General features: G+C 35.9%; 1 protein-coding gene across 2 annotated transcripts in view; it reads left to right on the top strand.

The window, feature by feature from the left end:
• The window catches only part of nfatc3a (nuclear factor of activated T cells 3a), a 47877-nt gene extending 24603 nt beyond the window's left edge, over positions 1-23274 (top strand). For both annotated transcript variants that reach the window (XM_041268452.1, XM_041268453.1), the window contains exons 4-10: positions 32-231; positions 1265-1437; positions 2435-2575; positions 6259-6314; positions 6497-6623; positions 9089-10111; positions 22978-23274. In XM_041268452.1, coding sequence (XP_041124386.1) covers positions 32-231; positions 1265-1437; positions 2435-2575; positions 6259-6314; positions 6497-6623; positions 9089-10111; positions 22978-23051 — 1794 coding nt within the window. In that variant the 3' untranslated portion in view covers positions 23052-23274. The remainder of the gene's footprint in view (positions 1-31; positions 232-1264; positions 1438-2434; positions 2576-6258; positions 6315-6496; positions 6624-9088; positions 10112-22977) is intronic.
• The last annotated feature ends 3885 nt before the right edge of the window (positions 23275-27159 follow it).

A 27159-nucleotide genomic window follows, 5' to 3' on the forward strand; every position in this document is an offset into this window, starting at 1 on the left:
ATACATAAATGTATTCTTTTCTTTCTTTCAGCTTTTCGGTTACAATGAAAAGCCAGTCAACCTACAGATGTTCATTGGAACAGCTGATGATCGCTACTTAAGACCACATGCCTTCTACCAGGTGCACAGAATCACCGGGAAAACCGTGGCTACAGCTAGCCAGGAAATCATCATTGCCTGTACAAAGGTTCTCGAAATTCCTCTTCTCCCTGAAAACAATATGTCAGCCAGGTACTTGTCATGAATACTTCAGGGTTACATTATTCATCCTTGATCGTGCCACTCTTACAGCCTTACGAGCAGAAAAATAGAACCCTTGTAATTTATAGTAGTTAGGACTAATGTTTTTCACTGTGAATTTAATAGATTTTATAGATTTTTAATTAAAACCAACAGTATAGCAAGGCATAAAGGAAAATATGAGAATATAAGATCATATGAGTCTAGAGAATAAGCTCATTTTTCCATTTACAGATAAGCATGGTCTATAAATTTTGCATACATTTGTTACAACATCACAGCTGTATTCCGTGGAAGAAATACACATGCAGTCTCAAGGTCTTTCATATTCTAGTCACAGCCTAAAATATATTTATGGTTAATTTAGCAGGCAAAGTTACATTTGTGAGTGTGAATTCATGTTTTAAGACAATTACAATACTTGTAATGCAGAGCATATATAAAATAAAAAGTGTATAGTCTCCATGGCATCTTATTTTAACAGACGTGCCCATTGCAAATTATGATGAGTGGAGGTGATCGACAAACAAGCCTTTCTTTATTGCTTTGAAATTGTGGTCTATTAATTTCTAATGACTTATTTAGTTGTTGTCTTGGATTTCCTAGTAAATTGTGAACCATAATTTAACATGTAAAAATCTTAATGAAGTATGTTGCTTGTTGACCAAAGTAACCCTTATCAAATTTACTTGGCTAATAATAGTAAAATGTGATCTGACCTTGAGATTGAAGCAACAAGTCAAACTCCACAGTACAGCTAACTTAAAGTTGTGTAATCATACTATTTGTGTATCTATCGAACAAACATGTAAAGGGCTTCTTTATTTTTTACCCCCCCCCTTGCCCATAGTACATTAGTCATTAATTGCATCAGTTTGGCCAATATTCTCGGCCAGTGTGCAAGTAGCCATAAATAGATATATTTACAAAATGTCATATTCATGAAACTGTTCTAGACTGTTGTTGGTATAAACTAATTTTTATAATACCAGATACTATTATTATTTGATCTGTCTCTTTACAGCATTGACTGTGCAGGAATTTTAAAGCTTCGGAACTCTGATATAGAACTCCGGAAAGGTGAGACAGACATCGGCAGGAAGAATACCCGAGTGAGAGTCGTGTTCCGTGTGCACATCCCACAACCCAGTGGCAAAGTCCTGTCTCTTCAGGCTTCATCCATTCCTATAGAATGTTGTGAGTACTGAGTTCCTGTTTTAAACTGTGGTAAAGTTTCATTCAGCTTGGTTTTAATAACAGGGGTTTTGTAGCTGTGGCTTTGTAATCTTGGATCTGTTCAGAACAGCACATCTGTGAGAGCAATACGCTTGATGTACATATGAAATAATAATATTTAAGGTAAGTAGTTACTGGTTAATAATATGGGCAATGTATACGCACACACACACAAATGCCTATTGGATGTTTATTGATGAGTTGTGAAGGCTTGGTGTGATATTTTTATTTAACAGACTATTAAGAGACAGATTTGTTGCAAGGACTGTATTGGGTGGGACAGACTGTAATAAAATATTGTGTGAACTTGAATACTGGCCGCACAAAGCTGTGCGTCAGTACAGGGATGTTTTAACTGAAAACAACTATAAAAGCTATTTTTCCATATACTTTTCAGCCCACTTCCCCTTTTATCTGACTAGAATACAGACTTGAATCTGTACATTCCCAGTATGATGAAGTTGGCTTAGCTGAATCTTTCCTATGGTGGCACTTTAGGACTGTGTACACCTTTTCTCACTATTCAGACCCATTTTCCTTTGCCTGGGCCCTCTGCACTTTATTTCTGGCTATGTATTGATTTTACTTGGGGAAATCCCTTGCAGGAGTGAGACAGGTATTCTAGTCATGTTTTAAGGTAAGATGATTGGCTTTTTATGGTGCCTGATTTCAGTATTTCCAGATCATATTTTGCAAACCTAAATACCCATCAGTTTTCACTGTATGAGAAAATCCAATAACCTAACCTTACCATGTCTTTGAACAGCACACCACCAGACCTGCTTCATTTTCTAGTCCTTGAGTGCCATTTAAAATCTGTTGTTCATTTAAAGATGATGTTCCTATCTATTATTAACATATTGTTTTTGGCATTCCACTTCCATGAGTTCTCAAACCTCTAGTTATGTTGGAATACTAGTTGAATATAATTGAGATTTACTGTCACTGTCTTTCACAGCACAACGATCAGCCCAGGAGCTGCCGCAGATTGAGAAATACAGCCTGAACAATTGCTCTGTCAATGGAGGAGAAGAAATTATTGTAACTGGTTCCAACTTTTTTCCAGAGTCTAAAGTAATATTTCTGGAGAAGGGGCCAGGTAACTCACCCTTTTACAATAACCAAAATTAAAAATGTCAGCTTCAGTAGGTAGTTTTATAAACAGGACTGGGTGCACGGCTAGTGGGTTTATACAAACCTGGCTTAGTCTAGTTTTGCTTTAATACTCAGCTTATGAAAATCTGCATTGAATACATTGAGCTGTCCTTGTAGTTCTTCATCTTACTAGTGTTTACAACCACATATGTGAGAATTACCTTCTGCATGTCTTATAACCTCCATATCAGTCATGTTCAATCAAGCAGTTGTTCTTTTATATAAGACAAGGGTATGCTCATCTTGTTGATAATTCAGGTTTCTGTGAAAAGGTGTGAATCAGATAATCAAGGAGAATTGTTTGTAGATTTTAATAGTAATCTGGAGAAGTCTGTGTTCAGTAAGTAACACAGATTTATGCATGGGAACTGAACATCTGAAGCATTTGAAACGTTTGTAGCAGTATCAGGTTGTATTTTTTTTCTACTTTATCTCAGTTTTTTTTTTTTCTTCCCCCTTCCCAGTTCAACATCTTGGGAATGTAGGTAGTTTGTCGAATTAAAACTTTCATTCTCAGTGCCTTGAAGCCCTGAGGATTTGATTTACGTCATTGCTTCGCTAACAATAATAAACTAGTAAAGGCGAGCCAAAATTGGATATAGTTCAAAGATGGCATTCTGTTACCAGTCCGTCACTGCCATGCTTGTTTGGACGAGGTCTGTTATCTTCAGGGAAGAGCCCTTAATTACTGCTTGATGACAAAATTCATTGATGTTTCAATAAGTAACCTTGAAAAGGGAAATCTTTAATTTCAATTTAAACTTGGCATTGAGAAACTTGGAGAGGCACCTCCACAGTTGCTAGCGCTCTGTATTCCAAAGTAGGAACATTCTTCAAGGTAGATGTTGCAACTGATGAAGAGCAGATTCAGACCCAGATTCCATTACTTCAGTACCCCTTTTTCAGAACAAAAAAGAATCAGCTTTTATAGTCCTAAAAGCTCAGTCAGCAGAGAGGTCTATTTCTGGACAAGTGAGGCGTGAATGATATAATGCTCCTACTAATGGTGATATTATTATTTGTCTGTATGTCACAAAGCCATTCTCCATACTAGGGGCCATACTTATCAAGATTTGCCTTTAAAAAATAAATAAATAATAAATAAATAATAAATTAAACTTACAGTATTTCTCCTGGATCTTTTTTTTTTTTTTTTTTTTTTTAAGATTCTCAAATAAATGAAGTTTTAAGCAAATATGCTGTTTTGAATATGTTTCATATCCTCAAAAATGGCACAAAACAACTGATGCTTGGAGAATGAGGCCACTGTTACATGAATAAAAGTAGGTCACACATGAGGCAATGTTTTGCACATGACCTGAACCATGTGGCATGTAATGTGATGGATTGTGCAGTATATAAGGCCTGGGGCAGTTGGGTGTGAGATAGCAGTCAATTGGGTCAGGAAGGTCAATAGTTTGCCAAGGATTGGGAGCTCTGAAAGGCATCAATCCATCTATATGCACTATCAGCAAAACGCTGAGTACAGGTAGTGAGCAAACTATATTGATCAGAACAGTGTGCAGGACATTAACAGGACATGTTTTGTTTTCGTTTATACAACAGTTGGAATTGTTCTTGTAACCTTTAGACTTGGAATTATTCATCATCACAGACACATTGCTGAAAGATCACTAGCTAAAACAAATTATACAAATTAATCTTGTTGTGTGGCACTGTCATATTCATGAAACAGAAATAATTTATGAGGTACTGACTAATTTTTTTCAGATAAATGCAATGACAATCACAAATTGCTCCCAAGGTGCGATGCCCTAATTATGAACTTGGCATTTTTTAAGCCAGTGTTTACAGCCTTTTACTGTATCAGTATGTTTGCTGGAAAGTGTTAGGTCAGGGACCAGGCATCAAATGGCGGAAGGTAGGAATGTAGTGATTTAGACAGAGGTGAGGCATGTGGATTGGAAGTGGCCCCCGGTACGTGTGGATAAGATTACCTTCCCTCCTTTTTCCTGTTAGGAAAGCAGGATTTTCCTCCAAATTACACCCACAGTAATAGGCTTCCTGTTGTTACTAGAGAAGCTAGGGGAGTGAGCAAAATAAAAGTATATAAAAATGATTGATATAGCAGCTCTTGTGTGACCTTGAAGAAAAGTTTAGCCATGTAAACTAATAAAGCGTGCGCAAGGTTCCAATCAGAAAGACAAACAAACGCAGCACTGCTTCCCTAAGGTAGGGCTATCAGCTACAGGAAGTTTTTTTAAGGGAGTGTATGCCGATTAGATATATATGTACCGGCATATATATTTTCTAAAATAACAGTAATGCATAATTAAAAATCGGGAAAAATACTTTTTAAAGCTGCTTTCTCCCCACCCCACTCTCCCCTTCAGTTTGGGGGGGGGGGGGTTGGGGGACCTTTGATATCCGCACCTGCACATGCCAGTTAACATTCAATGCTTTCTAAAAGACTAAGCTGCCCTGTTTAATTAAAAGGGTTTGTTAGAAATAGTTTAAATCGCTTATCTATGAAGACTTGCAATGAGCTCTGTAAGCCTCGCTAACACCATTTCAGTGCCAATACAGAAAACAACAAAAATAACTGACCATATTGCTAGCTCATCGTCTTTAAGCGCAGGATTGTGATAATCGATACATTCTTATGTGAACAAAGTATGATGAAAGCCTAGAGCATTTAAAGACTCTCTTAATGAGGTTGAAGTCAGTACATTCTGGAAATATGCCTAGAAGAGTAAGCACTGTGCTGCTGTATATTAAAGAACAATTTGAAAATAAGAACAGCAGCTGAGTAACTTATTTTACAGACACTTTTGTGTTTAACCAATTTTTAAAAGCTTGTTTTTTTCAACCTTTTATAATTGGGCGAAAAAGGAATTCTGGTAAATTTGGCAAACATTGTTGTATACACGGCAAACAATGTGCCAAGGGGTTTGCTTTAAAAAATGTATCTCAAGTAAGTGTAAATTAAGTATTGCTGAAAAAAAACGTTTGTATTTCCCACTGCCAATTTATTTTGGGTCATTTGTAATTCTGCAGTTCCATTTTGATCGTAAGATTGCATAATGATCCAAGTTTGGATGGGAAATACTGTATGCATGATTTAAGGTTATATGTATATAACTAGGGCTTGAACTTTTTGGTTTTTATTTTCCAAATCTCTACCTCCCTTTTAAATGTTAATTAGCAGCTAAGCAGTCTCTGCACCCTAAAGAGAAGACTACCCATTTTAGACTGGGGTTAAGACAATCAAAGAGATTTGAAATGGTGGGCTTGCTATATCAGTGTACACGCTGTACTGGGTATTTTATTCTGAAAAGAAAATCTGTCCGGACAACACTGTTAAGCGAGTGAAAATAACAAAAGCACAACGATAAACTAGGCGACTGCAGGAATGAAATGTAATTAGGATCAGCAGTGAGCAGTTAACGTAATTTTGTCACGTCTGTTTGAAATAAAAGTAGTCAGGCTCAGTCAAGATATGAGGGTAAAAACAAGTGACATTGTTTTGTAACTAACAGCTTTTTCTGAATAGCCCTGTATATAACACGTGTGTGTGTGTGTGTCTCTATATATATATATATATATATTATATATATATATATATATATATATATATATATATATATTATTTGTTTGTTTGTTTAGATGGACGGCCTCAGTGGGAAGTGGATGCAAAAATAATACGGGAGAAAAGTCAAGGGGTAAGTAGTAGAAGTGCCAAATTCTAAATGTGATTCTTGAAACCTGTGGACATGTTTAGTATCAGCTGTGTCATTTAAGTTTAAAACTGTACTAATAATCAAACAGATGCTAAGTATTTTTAATCGATTTTGTAAAAATGTATAGTTCAATTGACTGTTAACTTTTTTTTTTTTTTTTGTAGTCTACTATTGTTGTTGAGGTTCCTCCCTACCACAGTAAGACAGTCACATCTGCAGTCCAGGTGCAGTTTTATGTGTGTAACGGCAAGAGGAAAAGAAGCCAATCTCAAAGATTTACATACTTGGCAGGTAACTAAGAACAAATAGATATTGAAAGTGTATGTATGTGTATATCCTGATAGTCATAAGTGTTTAGGGCTGGTCTTAAATTTTGCTAGAGTTAATTTGCAATTAATGGCTTCAGAATTGAGGGACATGCACCCGTTTACTAGTAGTTATATATATATATATATATATATATATATATATATATATATATATATATATATATATATATATATATATATATATATATATATACAGGAATAGAGAAATATTTGGAAATTAGAAATACTGGCTTTCAATACTCAAAAGTTTCTTCAGATGAACTTGTTTATATCACAGTTAATGTTATAAACAGTATCAATTCCTATTGCCAATATTAGCTTGATTTAACACAGCTAATAATAGTAATCTATTTCAGCAATATTTCATTAGAATAGATTTGAAGAAATATGAAGGTTGTAGTTATTCCATGCAGCAGATTAAAATGTATGTACCTTTATAATAAACAACCTTTACAAAAAAAAAAAACTACTGCAAAATGCAAATTGTAAAAAAAGAAAAGTGTGAAGAAATACATTTTTTTAAAGTCCAGTTGTAGAAGATGTTATCAGTTGTGATAAAGCAAGCATGTCCTACATTTTTTACTGAAAGTAATATTACAGAAAAGCAGCTAAATTGTACCAAACCCTAACGCCCACCAGGTCTCGTGGTGCACCCACTTCGTGCAACTGTTTCCTGTTTTCCTTTTAACAGCCATGTTGTGAGCCAATGAGTGACAAGTACAGGTGCCTGCAGGAAGTGGCTGTTCATACTTTTAAGCAGCAGTCACTGATTATCTGTTAACCGCGGTCTCCTCACTGAAGAGAGTGGCAAAGACAGGAGTCGGAACCGTCGACAAAGTGTTTGTTATTAGCAACAGGCAGCATGTGGGCGGCAAAGGCACTCGAAGCAAGTATAGGAATGGTGCGAAATGCGTAGGCAGGGTATGGCAACACAAATAGCTTGTAATAGATAAAGCTGCTCAGTTTAATTGTCTTGCACTCGTTCGGAATTGGTCAACCTTTAGTCATTTTTATAGAAAACATATTATTGGCGTGTCTGACACTAAGCTTCCAGTCTAGTTTAGATGGTGTTGCACCTAAAGGCAAACAGGCATTTTCTCTAGTCAGTGATACATCTTTTGTTGGAAAGGGTACTCGTAAATGGCCCACAAATAATGTGCCAGAGGGGAAAAAGCTCATCTAGGTTTTCCTGCTGTTTATAACAGTGTTGTTGTATTGGCAGCTGCAAGGATGATCAGCTTTTTCCCCAGAAGAAGTTTATGCCACAAGGACAAATAGCATATGCGTTATAGATCAGGCAATTTGGTTACACCAAAGTACTTTTTTTAGACAATTTATTTTGATGAGTACCAATGGCCAGGTCCTGTAGATGCAGTTGATTCTTGATTTACTTTGTGTTCTAACACAGCACATATACCAGATAAAATCTGTTTAGTATTTTTTTGTATAATATTTTACTATATTTTGTTATATAGTTAACAAAAATGTGATTTTCTTTTTCTTTTTTTTCTTCTATGAGTTGCAATAGATGTAGTATGGGTTTTGCCTGGAGACTATTACAAATACCCAATTGCTGTGCACATATTCTGTATACTTTTATCTGTTCAAACCTGTTCCATCAGTCCAGTGCCTTAGTGCCAGCAGCATTAAACATGCTTGTATTCAGGTCAGAACACAAGCTCTTATCTTATCAGGTCAGAACCTTTGACATCCAATTTTCCGGTTTGATCAGCTCTTCTGTTCTGAAACAACATCCCCCAGGAATGGTGAGACCATTGTGGACAGAAGGAGTGAGAGGAGTAACAATCCTTTTCTTTGCGCTGTGCCATGATTTGTTTACAAAACACCCTTCATTGCATGTTTCCCTTTAACAAAACTGTTTATTTTGTCAAAGTTGTTGTAGTCACAGTTATGCTGTAGGTGCCAACATAAAGAGATTATCTCTCCCCCAATACAAGTACTTTTTTTTTCTTTTGTTAATTGTTGAACCTGTGCCCAGCAAGAATAAGGTCAGTCATATCAACAATGGCTAATAGAGTGGATTTAATTAGTAGCATCATTTACAAAGATTATGGAAGGTATGGTCGTGCCATAAAGTTAATTGAAGCTGAGTAACTGCCATGTTGGACCTTTACATGCAGCCTATTTTTAAAGTATCAAGAGAAGGTGCCTACAGAAATGTAACCTGTACTACCGAAACAAAGAACTCGCTTAGATATACAAATGATAGGACAAAACTTATCAAGAAAGTACAAAATGAGTCTAATAAAGGTATATCTAAGAAAGGGCCCTATCACAAAGCATTTTACTATTGTATGAAAGTACATTTTTTGTTTTGTTTTTGCTATATAATTGTTTGTGTTTTCAACAGAAGCAGAAGGGAAGCAAAATACCTCCTCAACTACAAATGTTTTATTTCCGTTTCAGTTTTAATTAAACAGGAGCACAGAGAGGAGTTGGATTTGCCTGCTGTCCCTTCTGTCTCCATCCCAATGACTCACCCTGCCAGTGTGCTGGGTCTTCATCCAGTCAGGACACAGCTGCCGTCACCTGACCAAGGGCATCCTCATGAAAGTTTGCACTCTACTTCACCAAGGGGCCTTGTCCCTTCAGTGCAGCAGCATGCTCCATATGCACCTATGGTCCCCTCTGTCGTCCAACATATGCCTCGCATACAAGGCCGAAACATCAGTGCAGGCTCAGATTTCCAGATGGTCAGTCCCCCCGTGGTGCACCAGACTTTCCAGGCATCGTCAGCTCCACCCATGAGGCCTTCCTACCAGCCTATGCAAGCAAACTTGATGTACAATGGACAATCCGGTCTTCCCATGAACTCTGTCTCACCACAGGGATACGAAAGAATACCCTTTCAGCCCGATTCAGCTGCGTCTCATCCTTTGGGTCTTGGGTGCCAGCCAATGGCATACCACTCTCCGAACCCAGGTTCCACATCCACATCTCCTCCCACTGCAGGGCACCCACTGGCTCGCCCATCTCATTCTGGACAGCACTCCCCTCACTTGCAGTCAGTCGGTTACCATTCCGCGAGTGTGGGTCAGGTCTCTTCCCCAACAGCAGCCCACCCGGGACTGGGGCAGGGGTCTCCTCAGCTACAGCCAATGTCCTACCACTCTTCAAACCAGAGGTCTGCCTCTTCTCCTTCTCCAACAACCCCACACCCCATGGTGCACTCCCCTCATTCTGGACCCTCCTCCCCTCAGATGCATCCATTGCAATACCAGTCGCCCAACCCTAGGCCTGCTTCTTCTCCCTCGCCGACATCCGCCAACCCCATGGTTCACCTGGCACACTCTGGGCAACCCTCCCCACAGGCACACAGCCCTGGAATGGCAGGTCTCTCCGGGCCCAACCTGGACATAAAGGAGGAATCTGATGATGGAGAACTTACCTTCCGGTCCATCGGCCTGCAGGACATCACGCTCGATGACGGTAAGGAATCGAGCCGACTTAAATGTTCTGTTGTGTTTGTTTTAGATGGAGTAATCAGAGTGAAGTAACTGCTAACTTAAGAAGGAAGCCAACCACCATACCCTTTAGTGTGCTTTCAAACTGGAGCTGGTTAGTGCTCTGATGAATCATTTTTCAAATACATAACTATAACCCCCATAAACTCAGCATGTCCCAGTGAGAAGTATACACCTATTAATTCATTACTGTTTGTGTAAATGGTAGAGTAATGCACAATAGAGGATTGGGATACAAAGATCCACTGCATAAAACTAGTGTATCAGTACAGTGTCTATCACAGTTACTGTGAGGTAGGCTATAGAGATAAAACCATAAAGAATACACAGACTTGTACTGTACATTGTTGTACCAGTCATTATTCTTATCTACGCGGTATTAATAATGCAAGTAGTTGGCTTTTTAAACCTTGTTTAAACACAAATAAAAGGAACTTGCTGGAAATTTTGTGTTTAGCAACTGTCTGAACAAATTAAAACTGCTTTATGATTATACAGGAAAATCACTGTTCCTGAAATGTGTCACTTCAAGCATTTTTGTGCAAAAGGTTTGAGTTAATAATCAGATATATATATATATATATATATATATATATATATATATATATATATATATATATATATAGATAGATAGATAGATAGATAGATAGATAGATAGATAGATAGATAGATATGATTAACAGCAACTGATTCAGTTGTACTCTACCCTAATTACATATGAACACATTGATAAACACGTTTTTGTACATGTCTTATGACTGAGTGTTCTGTTATGGACAGCCCTTTTAGTATGTAGAAACATTAGTAGTGCCTCTCACTTTTGCAAAAAAAAAAAATTCAGAACCCCTTTAGTTGGCAAGGAAGACAAAAAATAACCTGTCTCGAGTTTTTGCTGTTTTCGTAAGTAGCACAGCAGACTATTTTGAAACTTAAGTGTTTTTGAAACCTGTGACGAGTGTTGAGAGAACTGGTGGAATGAGTAGGGTCTTGTGTTGTGTGTCAACTTCTATGCCACAATGGAAAAGAAAAAAAATATTTTACAAACTTTTGCACGGATTGAAATTAACTTCAAGAGGGTTGCTGCACATAAAAAAAAAAAAAAAAAAAAAAGAAATCGGTTAACAATCATGTTGCACCGTGTTTGAAAATGCTTGTGACCTTGAGATTTGATGTGCAAGATCAAATAAGCATGCAACACCTACTTTTTTAAATTATTTTTTTAAAATTATGCTACAACCCACACATTAACTCTTTACTGAATATAGGGCTGTTAAAATATTTGTTCATGTTTTAAAGATTATTAACAAAGGATGCTACTTTGTCCTAGTCCTGAGTTGTCATTTTGCATTTGTATATATATATTTTTTTTTTTCAACATCTCCTGTCACCCAAATGTAATGTATAATTACATTGTAAATATATTGTGTAATTATAGCCATCCACGCAAGTACATACTGGAGTAAGTGGCTTTTTCATTTGAAATTCCATGTGGTGTCAAACTCCAGGAGAAGCATTTGTGGCACCTAGAACATGTTCAACTCTCATTGCAGTCACAGCCCAACATCAGAAACTTCTAAAGTATTTGCTGTCATGGTTTATTAAATATTACTTCTGGATTTTCTTTCTTTCTTCTTTTTTTTTTTTTTTTACTTTCTTTTTTTTTTAATTCTGGTGATTTTTCTCTAAAATGAGATGTGCACAATAGAGACAATGAAATGTTCAGATTAAATTGGAGTAAAGCGTATCTTTAAAATAATTTGCTTCGGCATATTGAATGCTCAGAGGTGACTTGCCTACAATATTATAGTATCTGAATAATTCTGTATACATAACTTGGCAAGCAGATTATTTATGGGATTATACTTTTAAATCTGATGCTAGAAATAGTAACTAACAGTGTGACATTTCATTAAGCATTTCACAGCAGTGAATTATGTTTATTGAGGTGTGGGTAATGTATGTATGAACTATATTTATGTAAAGTTGATATCTACAGTAAAGTTTGAAGCCTTGGATACACATTATTACAGTACTACAGTGGAAGTCTTGTAATTTGAGTGTTTGTAAGGAAGTATTGTGTTAAGACTTGAAATGCTTGCTTCTTTTTATCAGACTATTTTTTGCAGTATGGAATTCCACTGACCTTTCCTTAATCCTCTTTAGTTTCCTTATTTTCTATCCTTATTACGTAGGGCTGAAGATTAAAATACAAATCTAAAGTCCTTACATGCGCAGGTCAACTTGCTAAATTTGCATTGAAGGAGTTTCTTGTCAGGCATAGACAAGACTATTCTGACTGCCCTGGTTCTCACAGAGCCCAGTCATGAACTCTGTGCAATGTCTATGGGATTATCTCCAGAAACTAGTCTTTTGCAGGAGAAATCACCCTGTTCACCAGGAAATCGGACAAAGCCTGACCTCGTTAGCTTCCATGCATGCATGTACAGTAAACAAATAATTTTTAAATGGCAGAACTAATCGTAAGTGATCCCAGCAGAAGAATTATGATTGTGGCAGTAACCTAAATTTTTTATTGTGGCATTACTCACCTTTCATTGTATTCTGTTTACTCTTTCTGTGTAAGCCAAGCCCCCATATCTACCATATGCCTTTCTTTGTTTGTGCTCCAGCCGAGAATCGCAGCTGCTGCACCGCTCATAAGAATGATCTGGGTTAATTATAGGCACAGCCTGCTGCTATGGTGAAAGTTGACACTGTTCCACTTGCAGGTTGTGCGCAGTCACAGACAAGGCTAAATATACCACACAAGCTAATCTGGTGCAGTTACTGGGGCTCTCAACACTACCACAGCTGTTACAGCACTGCATGGAGATGACAAGCGATCCAGCTCTTATCAGGGGAAGCATACAATATTCACTGCCCTTCACATCCCTTGAGACATATCGGTGAACTTGAGAGACCCATCCACTGAAGTATTTCCAAGGCAGTTTCTACGCTTTGATAAAGTCTTATTGGTGTCTGTGCTTCATAAACCCACAGAAGTGAATAAACTAAATCGCATATCAGCAATAGTCTGAGCATCGGTCCCAGCCATTTTTATTTCTGTGGCGATTGTGGTGGTGCTTTTGTGTGACGTGTTCAAACAGTTCCCAAAGGTAATGGTCAGTGTCAAGGACATTTGTACTGTGCCACTGAAGCACATACATTGCAGTATAAAAATAATCAAAGCTCTTAAATACGTTGAGTTATGACTCTTGCTACCCACTACGTGGGTCACGTCTAGGGCAGTGGGTGGGGGTGGATCGTGCAGGGGGGGGGGGGGGGGGGGGGGGGGGGGGTTTGGGGGTTGGGGGAATCCCTAACCATAAAAGAAGTGATTCTTTACTAAATTACAGAATTAATGTCTAGTCAGTGTGTGTGTGTGTGTGTGTGTGTGTGTGCACATGCATATATACTATTGCTGTTTCTGAAAACAAAAACAGCAATGGAATATATACATCTGACTGTCCTCTAGTTTTTCTCACACAGTTTCTTGCAACACTTAATTAAGCATGATAGACTAAATTTCAGTGGTTAAAAAAAGAATGTTAACCAAATACAGCTAACTGAACAAAACCATGAGCTGGAAAGAAAGACACTGCCGTGTGAAAAAACACCTCTGTTTGCACTGTTAGTACTCTTTCTGATTTTTTTAATTCGTTTTTAATAATGTTTGCTTGGTTCATACAAGTCATACTTCTTGTTGCATTTACAAAAAAAGACATCAGATTTCTGGCTCCATCTGAAATACAGTCAGAATATATATATAATATATTCAGAGACCACTCAAGGGACAGTTAAATAGTGGCCTCTTAACACAGGTGACCTCTTAGAGGGCCTGTACATTTTCTGTGTCTCTGACATGCCTTCCTGTAATTCTGTAAGTATGCTTAAAATATGCTGTAAAAGACACAAAGATGGAATGTGAACAAAAGGACGTACTGTAATTGAATTACATTCATTTAGATAATGAATTTACAAAGAAATTATTGTGTGAAAGCAATGAATGCTTTCCGTTTCAAAATGTACTGTATCTGCACCTTTCCAACGCCAAATTTTTCTGCTACTTTGTCTTTCCAAGTTCAGTAACTTTAATTGTGTCTTCCACGGTGAAGAGGACCTTTAGTTTCTCCATGTTTTCTATCTTCCTTTTACAAGATAGCATTGTTTTAATAGTTTTGTTTATTACAGATAAAAGCCCACTAAAATGGTTTCTTAATACAGGTTTGAGTCCATTGTGTCACTGGTCACATTAGACAGGTCATTTCATACAGGTACATTTAAAGCACAGATATCACCGGGAGGAATTTAAAGTGGTCACTTAGACCAGGTGGTCTTTTAATAAATATGGTCGCATGAGCAGGTTTGACTGTTGTCCTTACAGAAAATAGTGTCTAACTTTTTTATATGTTTTTATTACTTGCTGTAAATAATGCGTTAGCAATTAAATAAAGTAAATCTTGTTTGAATAGTACCATGAACTCCTAATCGCAAACACAAAGCGCCTTTGCATCTCATTTGAGACTTTCATTTCATACAGAATCTCATAATTCCTGGAAGACCTTTGACATTATGTATGCTGCTGTTTTATATTTGCTATAATGTGGTGACAACACCATGCTGGTACTAAGTTTAAAAACACAACCGAAAAACTGTTAGAGTCATTTTCTCTATTTAAAAATAAAAATAAAAAAAAAACCCAAAACTCTTTTGTCTTAAGTGTAGTTGTCAGGTCATTTTAGTGGTTTCCTAAATGAATTAAACCTAAAAATCTTAAAATAACTGAAATTATATATTCTGTGGTACAAAGCTTCATGGTATAATGGTGATTCAGTATCTTCTGGGTTGAAAAGGATGGTTGGGAGTTAGTAGTAATGTGGGATAATAATGATTCTGTCAACAAAATAAGTCAAGCAGACTTTACTTGATCCCCTTTCCTCTCATTACAATGACACTTCTGCTGTTTGTGATGGTTGTCTCATTCTTGAGGCTAAGGTGGGAGGGAGCCCGGCCTAGCATATTAAACCTTGGGCTTTCATTCCCCAACACACCTCAATAGGAAAAGATGTAGGGCTTAACTTCTAAAGATTTGTTTTGGGGGAAAAAAATAAATTACACTAGGGTGCACCCTTTTTTACAACAATGTGAAAAAGAGCTAAAGGCTATACAGACAGAACCTAATAATGTGACTAACTTTCCTGTCGGTTCAGGACTCGCTTTTAAAATGTTCTACCTGCGGTAGCTGCCACGTGTTTGGAGCAGTAGCTCACTATAAATGAGCGATCTGTAAACTGCACCCCTCTGAATCTCTTTAATGACTGATTTCACCAACCCTAATTTAGCAAATATCTTGCCTAATGTTACCTTAGATAAAGTAATCCAAGATTCTGGGGTCAGTGAAACCAGCCGTAAACCAGGGTTAGAAACTAACAAAATTAAAACTTGCTAGTTCTTATGTAAACTTACTAGTTTGTGTGTAGAGTTCCTGAGTCGGAATCAACAACATCTGTTGGAGTCCCTAAATTTCTTTTTGTTTTTTTTGTTTTAAAAAAAACTAACAAACAGTAAACATTTATGCACATTCCCAAATCCATTGATTTGAGTTTCTACATCTGCCTTCCCTGTATTGCGAACCTCAGTGAAATTTGTGTTGACAGCATACTTCATTTATCATGTCACTGCCTCAGTAATGGAACTATCTGTAGAACCGTCCGAGATTAACCGACAAATTATTTAGCAGTTGCCATTCTGGTTAGCTTCATGCTGGGTCTTTGCAATAGCATGTATACACTCCTGTGTCTGTTTAGAATTTCTATAGGTTTTCCCAACATTGTAATCCTTTTGCTTCATCCAGGTCAATCCATTCAGAATCAGAATACGGTCGTGGATGCTTTGCAAGGGCTTGAGCTGTTCTAAAAAGCACTTCTAGCTTTAGAGGTGTTTATGGTGTGTAGTAAGTGATAAGAGCTCATATACAAAGGAGAGAAAAAGTAAATAAAATACATAACATTTGAAAACACATTGAGAAGTAAATAAATACATAAATGCAGAGAAAAAAAAATGATTCCATTAGGAGTTTGGCCAGGGAATTGAAAACAGAGTTCCATGTCTCCACTGTCCCTGGTCGTAATTGTTATGCTTTTGATGTACCTTGTTTGACAGTCTTTGCCTTCATCGGTTTCACACAGTTATAGTGATTACTTGATTTTTCATGCACTTTAAAATAGTCTATCTTAAGGGTAGACGGCCCAGTCACAAATGCGCCACTCTGGCTTTCGTCGTGAACACACACCTTGCAGTACATCTTATTCTCTGAGGGTGTAGACTTACTGCAGCCAGTCAAATTGTGAAAGCCAGGTTACTTGAAAAGTCTCTTTTCTGTCATATTCCTTGTGTTTGCGAATCATCTATTCTTTTTTTGTGGTGGGAGGTTGCAACCTGGTATAAAACGCCACATTTTTGTAAAATGACTTTATACTTACCTCAGAGATGCAGTACACTATTCATTTTCGTAATTTTAAATGTAAACGTTTGCAATTATAAACTACATCTACTTTTTAGACATCAAAACAGTAAAAATGTCAAAACACAAAATAGCTCAAGTGAATAGCCATTTTCTCACATTACGAACCATATGAAATTGTTGTTCTAATAGTATTTACATTAAATCTTGTAATACGATTACAGTGGTAAGAAGACATAGTTAAGCAATCATCCCTTAAAGCTATATAGTTTTAAACACTTTAATATTTTACACTAATGTAAAGATCAACCTATCAAATAAGTGTGTTGTGTTAAAGCAATTGATCTTTTAAAAAAAAGAATTATGTAATTGAAAAATGAAACAATGTGAAGAAATGGGAGTTTTATACTGATTTGATGTCTAAAAAGTACATTTTGTTAATACCAAAAGTTCACAGTTAAACCACAGCAATGAATAATGTAAGAAAGAGACACAGACATCAACTAGTCCTCATTTGTTTTACTTTGCCTCGGGCGAGCGGGCGAGCGTTAGTATTGTGATCAGGCTTATGTCGTTTTCTGAAGCAAGTATGTCATTTTATTGGTCATGCAGTCTTTTTAAGGATGATTAAGTCCTTGACAGTAACTGTTGATTAATCAGAATTTTTGTTTTCCCCCCGAAAAATGATCTTCCCCTTTTTACAAATGTCAAAAATGACAAATAACGTTCGTTGCTGCTTATGCAGAGGCAAGGGTTGTTTTTTTTTGTTTGTTTTGTTTTTGGTGTGTTTGTGTGTGAACTGTTGCATCATAATTTCATATCACAGAATGACTTGATAGTGTTTGATAAAAGCTATGATCTGGTAAAAGGGCCACAGCTGTATGCAAATATTATGATTTAATCAAGGTTTTGTGCAAAAAAGTGCAGAACAATTGATACCTTTGCCTGATTTCAAACATGTTTTGGGTTTCTGTTTTCAGGTTTTATTCTTGCAGGAACAAAGCCATTATCAAAAACTGCATTTGTTTTAGGACTTTGTTTGTCTGTCATTTTCTTTTTTTTCTGTTTAAGAAAATATTGAGGGCAGTGAGTTAGTGAAGGGTCCTTACATGCTCAAAGTAAATGTACAATGTATTGTTAACATGAATTAACAGAATTTCAGGGCATGACATTTAGGTCATGAAGGGCAAGGCAATGCTGCCTTATTGGGCAAAACATAAATCCAACCCAAGAGCACCAAGACAATTTCATACTCATTCACAAAACAACAAAAAAGAAATGCAGATAGCCTACTATGTTGATGAAACAAACACAAATCAATGTTTTCTGGGTAATTCACACACTAATTGTTACAAAAATAAAATGTAGGTCACTTCCATTGTAAAAGTAAAATGGTCTAAAAATCCAATTTAAAGACAACAAACTTTCATAATGAAAAAATACAAAGGCTAATTTGGCAAAAATAAAAATATTCATGGTATTTTTTTTTTTTTTTTTTTTTTTTTTTTTTTACTAAACTCGGGTCACACACCACTGAATACATAGATTAGACTAGAGGCTTTGATTCAGCCTCAGCGATACAACAGCACAAATAAGGAGATGTCAGTGAAGGGAAAGTTTCTAAAAAAAAAACTAAAAAAAACAAAGATAGATTTTCAGGCAAACTGTGCTGAAGATTTATTCATGACTGGAGTTTAACGATAGTGATCAAATATGTTGTTCAGTCTGCAGTGTCTGCCAACTGTAGTTTGCTAACCACTGTTACAAAACCTGTACAAACAACTTTGAAAAAAAAAACTTGAAATAGAAACAGGCAATGGAGAGTGCTTTGCATCACAGTGCTGAACAGCTGGATGTACATAATGTTAGATGTTTACATTTGAGAGACTTTATATAGTTTCACAGTTCTTAATGTTCTGTTGCAAAGGATTTACAGTTTTGTTATGATGCATTGCTGGACACGATTCAGGGAAGGTATACTGTTTTAAGCATACACATTTTGTGAAAGCACAGATTTTACTATTTAAAAAGCAGAACTATGTAAGGTTCTCTCCTTATCTCTCCTAGTCATTTCATGGTGCAGGGAGCTGGTACTTGAACCATGTCATAGCTCCTTGCTCATTTTTGTTTGTCTTGAGCAAGTTTGTGAATGGGTTATAGATCAGATGTGCTGGTGCTAAGGGACACCGGCGGTACTGAGGGCCGGGCTTACAGGCAACTTACTATATATATATATATATATTATATATATATATATATATATATATATATATATATATATATATATATATATATTTTTTAAGAAATTTTCCTTTTTTTTTTTTGGAGAGGAATTGAGGCAAGCAGCCTGGGCACTGCGGCAATTGCCATCGGTTATTTCGCGCCCTGGAATTTGTAGATAATAGAACCATGAAAGAACGAGGGATCACTGTATTGTCTTTATCTTATTACTATTCATATCATCTAGTCACAATTTAATCCATATCTGTTTTATTAACCTTTTTTAACGTTGTTGGCTTGATGTTTAAGGAATTTGTTTGTATTTTTAAGCATTATTTTGGAAATAAGCACGCTTTGGAGGTTTGAAAAGCTTGGCTGTGGCAGAGTGTAGGAGTGTTGATATTTGTAGTTATATTGATGTTGCACTTGGCTGCAGAAAATAAACAGCGAAGGCAATAACATGGATTAGAATATGATTAAGCTCTGTGAACTCAGTATTCTTTTCTTTCCAACCGGAAACCTGACTAGAAGCTTTTTCAGGTTTCAATAAACACCTTATTAGCCCTTTTTAATAGCCAATTTTATTGGCTATTACAACATTTTACTAAAAACCTCAAATTCCTGCTAACTCATAAATGTAGATTTTATTATGCAGATGTCTTTAATTCTCTGAACAGTGATCAGTCCTTGCATACCATTTATTTGTGATGCTGTACATTACAAAAGAAACTAATCATATTCATGCAAGTTAATTATTCATTGCTCCCATGCACTAATCTACTGGAACACACTTTAAACAATCCTCCATGTAGTATAGCCTAGTTTACGTTTTACTAAAGCTGTGAGGGCTGGGGTGGTTCTTAATAATTAATAACAATGCACTGTGGAATGTGCATACCAAGGTATAGTTAAAAACATGCATACAGTACCTGTATTTCTCTGTAACTGCATAGCAGTTCTAGTTGTTATGGGCCATAAACAAGATCCCAGAGATAATGCCTGCATCCTATTCAAGGACTTTCCACTGGCCTGTTGCAGTTTATATTCACTTATTCCACACCTAATTAAATTGATGATCTATTTCTTATTTGTACTGTACTAGTATATACTGTATCTCTAGTGTGACTATGTTGAAGACTGAATAGCAGGCAGGTGCTGCTAGAGATAAAAAGTAAATAATAATAAAAGGTACCGTTGAATAAGTAATTCAGTGCCAACACAATTAATTTTCTCAGGTGCAGATGTTTTATTTGCCCGTCCTGTGATTGTCTTACACCTGCAGTTATTGCTTTCCAATCTGAATGTAAAATAGTCCAATTTGTAATTTATAAAGAGCTATTAATAGGCTCTAATTTGGTAGCATGTGCACTTCTGTTTTGATTTCAAAGCTACCAGTGTTCTTTTTCTAGCTCTGTTTATGTTATCAAAAGTATGATTTAATTGCAATTTGAAAATTAAGTATGCATTGAAAAGATAACAACACATCTATACTGTTTGACTCATTTCCTTTTAAAGGGGACTGGCAGGGGTATGGATTACTGTATGAACTGTATCAGAGCCAGGTTTAAAAAGAACTAGCACATTCATAAGCATGCTCTTGATCTGCATTCCAAGGGCAGGGTTTATTTTTCAAATACCATTCTGCACTCCGATGACTAATGGCATCACTGATTAATTCTAAGTTACAGTCTACTGTTGACAGAGCCTTTGTGTGTGTGATTTATTTCATGCACTTTAAAAATCAACTGCACTCCATGACCATGTGCCATTAACTGGAAGTATTCCCTTTGATTTTTAGGTTTGGCTGTGTACATAACATCTGTATGTTAAATATATGTGAATCAGTTTCTCAGATACACAACCGATATTCCAACCAAGGGCCCAATTATTTTAGCTGGGGTGGGGGAAGACTTATTAAACCAAATTAATGTGGAATTTTTTTTTTTTTATCAATTTAAAGCAACAACAAAAAAATCTCCACATGCAATTTGTTTATTGTGTGTATTTATATTGTCCTCAAACCCTGTTTGCCCCAGATAGAAGTAAATGTCATCCCCAAGAGTAATAACAATAGGAGTTTCAGTGTCGATCTGTAGGATTTAAAATCCTTAAAGTAAAGTATACAGACATTTAACATGGTTATAGTCTTGTCCCTTTATGGTGGGTTGACAAAGATTCTGTCTGTAAACTATACTAAATGTATAACCTGTTTTCATTCAAGCATATTACTTGGCTGAAATGCTTGGTGAATGGGTGCAGGGTTATTATATTAGGTTGCTTTGGTTCAACGTTGCCCAGAAGTTTGATTGTGCTCCCTGAATGTATAAGAAGACTATAGCAGTACTTTATTCTTCTATACTGAATTCTATTTTTCTGAATTGTTGTATCTTTTTAGGTGAGTGGATTATATCATCACTGTCTTGTTGTTATCCACATCAGTATTCTCTATATAATTTAGTTTTTAAAACCAAAACTATTCAATTTTTTTTTTTTTTTTTTTTTTTTTTTTTTTTTTAAGAAGGCGTATTATATTGAGTGAATTCTAGATACCAGTGTCCAAATTGTAACCTGTAGGGAAAAACAAACAAACAAACATTTGCAGTAAAAAAAGCAACAAAATGGTGCTGCATTAGTAACCTTCTGGCTCTACAAATTCCAGGTGTATAAATCACTACAAAGCTTTTCCGTTGTTTCTCAGAGCTAGCCTACATAGTAAGCCAGCGGTTTTCTGTACTGTATGGATACATATTTCAGTTCAATGTAGTATAATAATTATAATAAAAGGGCATACCTTATTACTCTCAATATCTTAAGTAGTTTGTTAGCTGCAGCTTCAAATGCTTGGACTTCAATCCATCAAGAATGTCAGTGTTCAGAATGTACCAACAAACCTTATGAAGCCAAAACCAACAGGGCCCTCTGCTGGAACTAAAAATAACTGAACTGTAGTGCTTTTTGTTTGCCTGTTTTACAAGTGAGAATTATGTTTTAATATTAGGTTAGAATAGTCCATTTTTAAGTACCAATGTAAAGTTTTTTTGATTGGCCTCTTTGTATTTAATTTTTGAAGCATGTTTTAGTATTGCCAATTCTGGGTACCTGTATTTTATTTTGTCATAGTACAGTAAGTTATAGTTTTATTTATATACACACACACATATATTATTATTCCTACTGGCAATATGTAAAAAAGTGGATTCACAAGCAGCTGTATTATCTGGTTTATGAGTTGTTCTTTAACTGTCAACATGCTTTCATTAAAAAAGTAAAGAAATGTGATGTCTTCTCGCTCGTATCTGTCATGGACCACAGTTGACCTTGATAGACCACAGAACACTGAGGCTGATGTCAGTGCTTGCTTGCACCACCCACGCTTAATTCTGATTCTAGGAATTCACACACTTGTCCTTAGCACGCAGCATCAACGTTTCCTATAACTTCAGAGGTTGAGAACCCAGGTAAAGTGTTTTGTAGTACATTTTGTTATTGGAACATCATCCTGCTGTATTTCCTGTGAGTTCAAACAGGGGTTTTGTATTTTTCAACTCCACAAACCAGAACCCTGCCTCACGAGGATTACTTTCATTTACTATAACTGTCCCATAAGCTTCTTTTATAACAACAAACATGGTACGAAAGTCTATTCAGACTGTTCTGGTACATGGCATGTCCATCCAATCAAACCTGGTCACTGCTCGGGATAAGCTTAATTGGGCTCTAAGCATAACAAAGACATCCACCGAAGCCACCACGTGCTCCAGTAGGACCCTGCAGTTATAAGACATTGGATAAACTGCCCCGCTATTGTAAAGAGGAACGTTTCGTTTTACAGGGTGGCGGCATGTTTGCGTCACAATATGGAGACGCCAATCGAGGCCCGTCATTAAACAAGGGCACTGGCATTCATGAGAACTCAGTAATAACTTATCCATTTACCCGAACTCACCCAGACTCATTTTTTATTAAGTGTTGGACAAAGAGGATTTTGCAAATTAAGCTATTAGTACTATTTTCTCTCTGTTTTGTCCCGCCACAGGATATGATAATGCTTCCAGTTTGATTAAGAGTGTTGTGGTTTAATAAAATGGGGGTTCTACTGTAACAATATCAATAAATCTTGTTTTTTTTGTTTGTCCCCCCTCCCTCAGTCAATGAAATAATAGGAAGAGACATGTCACAGACCCCTGCCTCTCATGGGGCAGCAGCACACAGTCAATCATAGCCCTGGATTCCCTTGGATGCCTGGAGGTGGGAATTCATGATGGAGTTTCGACAGCAGCAGTTACCTGATCCAAATGGCAGATTCTCCATCTGAATTAAGCTACCTGTGCCTCCAGAGATCAGCACCTCCTCTACTGTGCTTCCAATTCAGTGGCCTTTATGAACTGGAACATTCACTCCCTGCTTTGTATATACTGTATGAAAAAGACTTGATTTGAGATCTTCTTTGTTGTGTGTGTGTGTGTGTGTGTGTGTGTGTGTATATACACACACACACACACACACACATATCGCTGAATATCTGATCGAGTCATTTCGATGCTTTTAAAAAAGAGTTTTGTGAAAGTACTGAGAAGCAACACATTTGTTAGTTTTCATATGCTGTGTTAATATGTGTACATTTGGGTGGGTGAAGTGCTTTTTATGATCTAGTTGTGTTAAAGTAGCCTACTGTATATGGTAAGAGTCCTTTACAAACCTGCTTCAGCTAGGCTGTTTGTTAGAAGTCTTACAAACATTTACATATAGCAGGGGGTTTAGTTTAATGCCTCCAGTGTGCTGATTCCCTGCACCAACAGTAAGAGAATGTCCGTAATGAATGTCTTGGGCTGGATTTAGTTGTCTTTTTAAACATCTGCTGAGGAGAGAGTTTGAGACTTGAGGAACTTCCTAGCCATAGTCAACACACCAACAAAGATGTCCTGAAGGGAGAGTAAAATAAAATAAAATGTATAGTTTTAACAGACAGCAAAGCCAAATGTAGAGCTGCACTTAATTAAACTTTTTTTTTTTTTTTTTTTTTTTCTTTTTGGACGGTCAGGGTGAGGGCTACACCATTCCATCATGGAAATGTGTTGATTTGTAAAATACCACATTCCAGGATTAAGGGTTTTTAATCTGCAGATATTTTTTTCTGTACTTCAGGTAGCACAAATGCCTTATAAATATACAGAAGGAAGCTTTGAAAATAAATGTTACATTTTATAGTAGATTTAGTTAGCCATTTTTTGGATAGTTTTCAAAACTACAGTTTGCAGAGGATTTTCAAATTCTTATGAAGTGTGTTGGGCACTGTTACTACCGCGTGTAATGCATTGATATTTGCAATAGATGCCCTGAATCATCTATAACAGCCATGCAGGAAAAAACAAACAAAGCAGTAAGCCATTTATCCCCAGATCATTGGAGAGGTTAAAACAGGGATAGAGGTAGAATTACTGTTCTAAGCCTTTTTTGAGGTCATTTTGCAGTTTTATATTTCCCTCTGTTTTGCATTGGTACATTTTTATTGTTGTAATTTAGATCGATCTAAGCCATGCAATATGTATCCTGGTTAACAGGAACTTTTTTAATGTGCCTTTTAAGTTTTTATATATATATATATATATATATATATATATATATATATATATATATATATATATATATATATATAAATAAATGGGTACACTTAAAAAATTATGTCATTTGTGTTGTCATATTTGTTGTATAAAACATTTTGAATTTATATTTTTTTATTTTATTTTTTTTAAATACCATGAACAATATTTTTTTTAAAGCACTAGGAACAAAGTCCCCAGGGTGAAAACTGTTGCATAACCCCATGCCCCTTCTGTGACTTGTATCTAAGTGGTAACTTACGGTACAATTTGAAAAAAAGATTTTTTGGAAGTTTGGCGGTTAATTCAGTTTAAATAATGATTAAATGCCTTTTTTTTTGTTTTTAAATGATTAATTACTGAAACCTCAAGACAATCAATTTTTAAAATAAATAAACAGAATAATATATGTACTGTTTTCTTGACAATTTAAAAAAAAGAAAAAATGTTTATAAACAAAACCTTTTACATGCATTCTGGTTTCACTAAACACATTTACTCCATGTGTATTTTTAAGAAATGTTTTTCATTGTTGCTGAATATGTTCAGGGATTATTAAATAACAGATCTATGCAGGTTTAGATTGATCTGCCTTATTTGTTTTATTGAAATCTGTTTTTGCATGTGTGTGCTTTGTAAAAGTGGCTGTTGCAACCACTCCTTAGTTCTCTTTGCAAATCCTCTGGAATTGAGTGGTGGTAATGCAGTAATGTGCTAGAGTATTGATGCCCGTACAATCAAGAAAGAAATAGATATAAAAATAAAAAACGCTATGCACAAAAACCTTTCTGATGCCTTTCAAAACCCTTGATGCCTAGAGACCTTAGAAACTGTTAATGTAGCTTAGATATATTACTAAATATTGTTCAATCTGTAGCTGTGGTTTTAAATAATAATAATAATTGCAAGAATATTTTTCTGTGTATCTGCCTTGAAAAGAATTCAATACAAGGGTCTTAATAGACTTTTTTCTTTAATTATTGTGTTCATGCTAATTTGTAGATACAAGATCCTGTTTTAATTTGAATGGTGGAGAAGCACACAAAGTATTGGGCTATGCAAAGTGAAATTCACAAAACCACATTGTGATATTTGGTACATTTGTTGGCACCCGTAAACAAAATAATAATAAAAAAAAAAAATGTATACAGGTATATAGTATATTTTGTAATCCCTAGTAATCTGATGCCCTGTGTGTGTACTTGTAAAGTTTAAGATAAAAACCATTAATTGTTAAGTAAAGTATAAGTAAGCTTGATGATTGCTTGTAAGGGAGATCTATGAAGAAAACAAGACCAGGTAGAAATGGAAAAAAGAAAGTGGTTAACTTTAAGTGATTAGTGTGAAACCTGCAACTTGGGAAACTAAAACCATGGCAAACATGCCCCCACCCCCTTCATTGTGTCAATGGACCTGCCATGTTTTATAACCAAAGATTTAAGAAAAGAAAGAAAACAATACAAGTTTTACTTCCTAGTGTGAATATGTGCTTTAAAAGTATATTTTTGATACTCTAAGACGGATGTCATTCCTAAAGTTTCGAGAGGGGGGTAGGGGGGGATCATTAAATGAAAATGATAATTTAATAAATAATAAATAATAATAATAATAATAATAATAATAATAATAATAAAACAAAACAAGTTTTGTAAAAACAGGAAGAGAAATACAGGTTATGACAACTGTTTAGCTGATGTTTACAGAGCCTTGTATTGTAATTTCATGTACATTTTGTATTTTAACATTTTGTAATTTTTAAGATTGCAGTGCTATTTGGAGATATACAAAGGGAATACTTTGCATCTTAGGCTCTTAATTTTGTAGTGTAAAAATAAAACTCAAACTGTAGAACTCTCACAATGTTTATTATCTGTTGCTTCAAGGTCAAGTTACAATTGTGCTTTGTTTTCTGCTGTTAATTAAATGCCAGGTGGTTATAGCATTTTAAGGGAATGTTTTGCACAGCGAATGCATGTAATTGTTTTTAAATGTTCGCATCAGATGCTGTTGTATTAGATGCAATTGAATGTTTACATACTATACATATAAAAAGAATTCCAAGGCTATAAAAATAGTAAACATTATTTTCCCTACATATGTCGGAGGAGCTGATGACAACTTTGATTACTGTGCTTGCCGAGTCATTTTTGCCCGTGGCACATATCCAAATATGGTCTCATCTTTGGAGAACAAGTTTTGACAACTTACAACTTCTCATAATGCTGTGTTAAGAAATCCCATTCAGTGGAACAATGCTCTTTACTGTACTTTAAGATTTTCAGTTTTAAAATCTCTTCTACTTGTAACACATCAGTTTTATACATTTGCATTTAACCACTGGTCGCCTTGTAATAGATATCTCAGTGAAGGGGTTGTGATGTGTGCCAGAGCTCTGGTTTTCCCTGAGACCTGAATGTGTAAAAACCAATTAACTGACTTCTGCAGGGCACAATTGACATGTTAGGGTCTGATAAGAAAAGCAAAAATAATCCCTATTTACATGAGAAAAAGATATGCATCAGTGAAGTGCGCCATTCCCAATGTGTGGATGAGGCAGGCTGAGTCAGATCTGTTATAACTAAAGACTAAAGACAAATGGATGTTTATTTAAGTCTCTCTCACCAAATATTCTCTGGCCATATGTGGGGGGAACCCATCAAAGTGATCACTATAGACAATACTGGTCAGGTTAATAAGGTGCTGACTCCAATTTTCTCCTTGTGATTGTTC

Source organism: Polyodon spathula, chromosome 13 (assembly GCF_017654505.1).
Source record: "Polyodon spathula isolate WHYD16114869_AA chromosome 13, ASM1765450v1, whole genome shotgun sequence".
NCBI lineage: Eukaryota > Metazoa > Chordata > Actinopteri > Acipenseriformes > Polyodontidae > Polyodon > Polyodon spathula.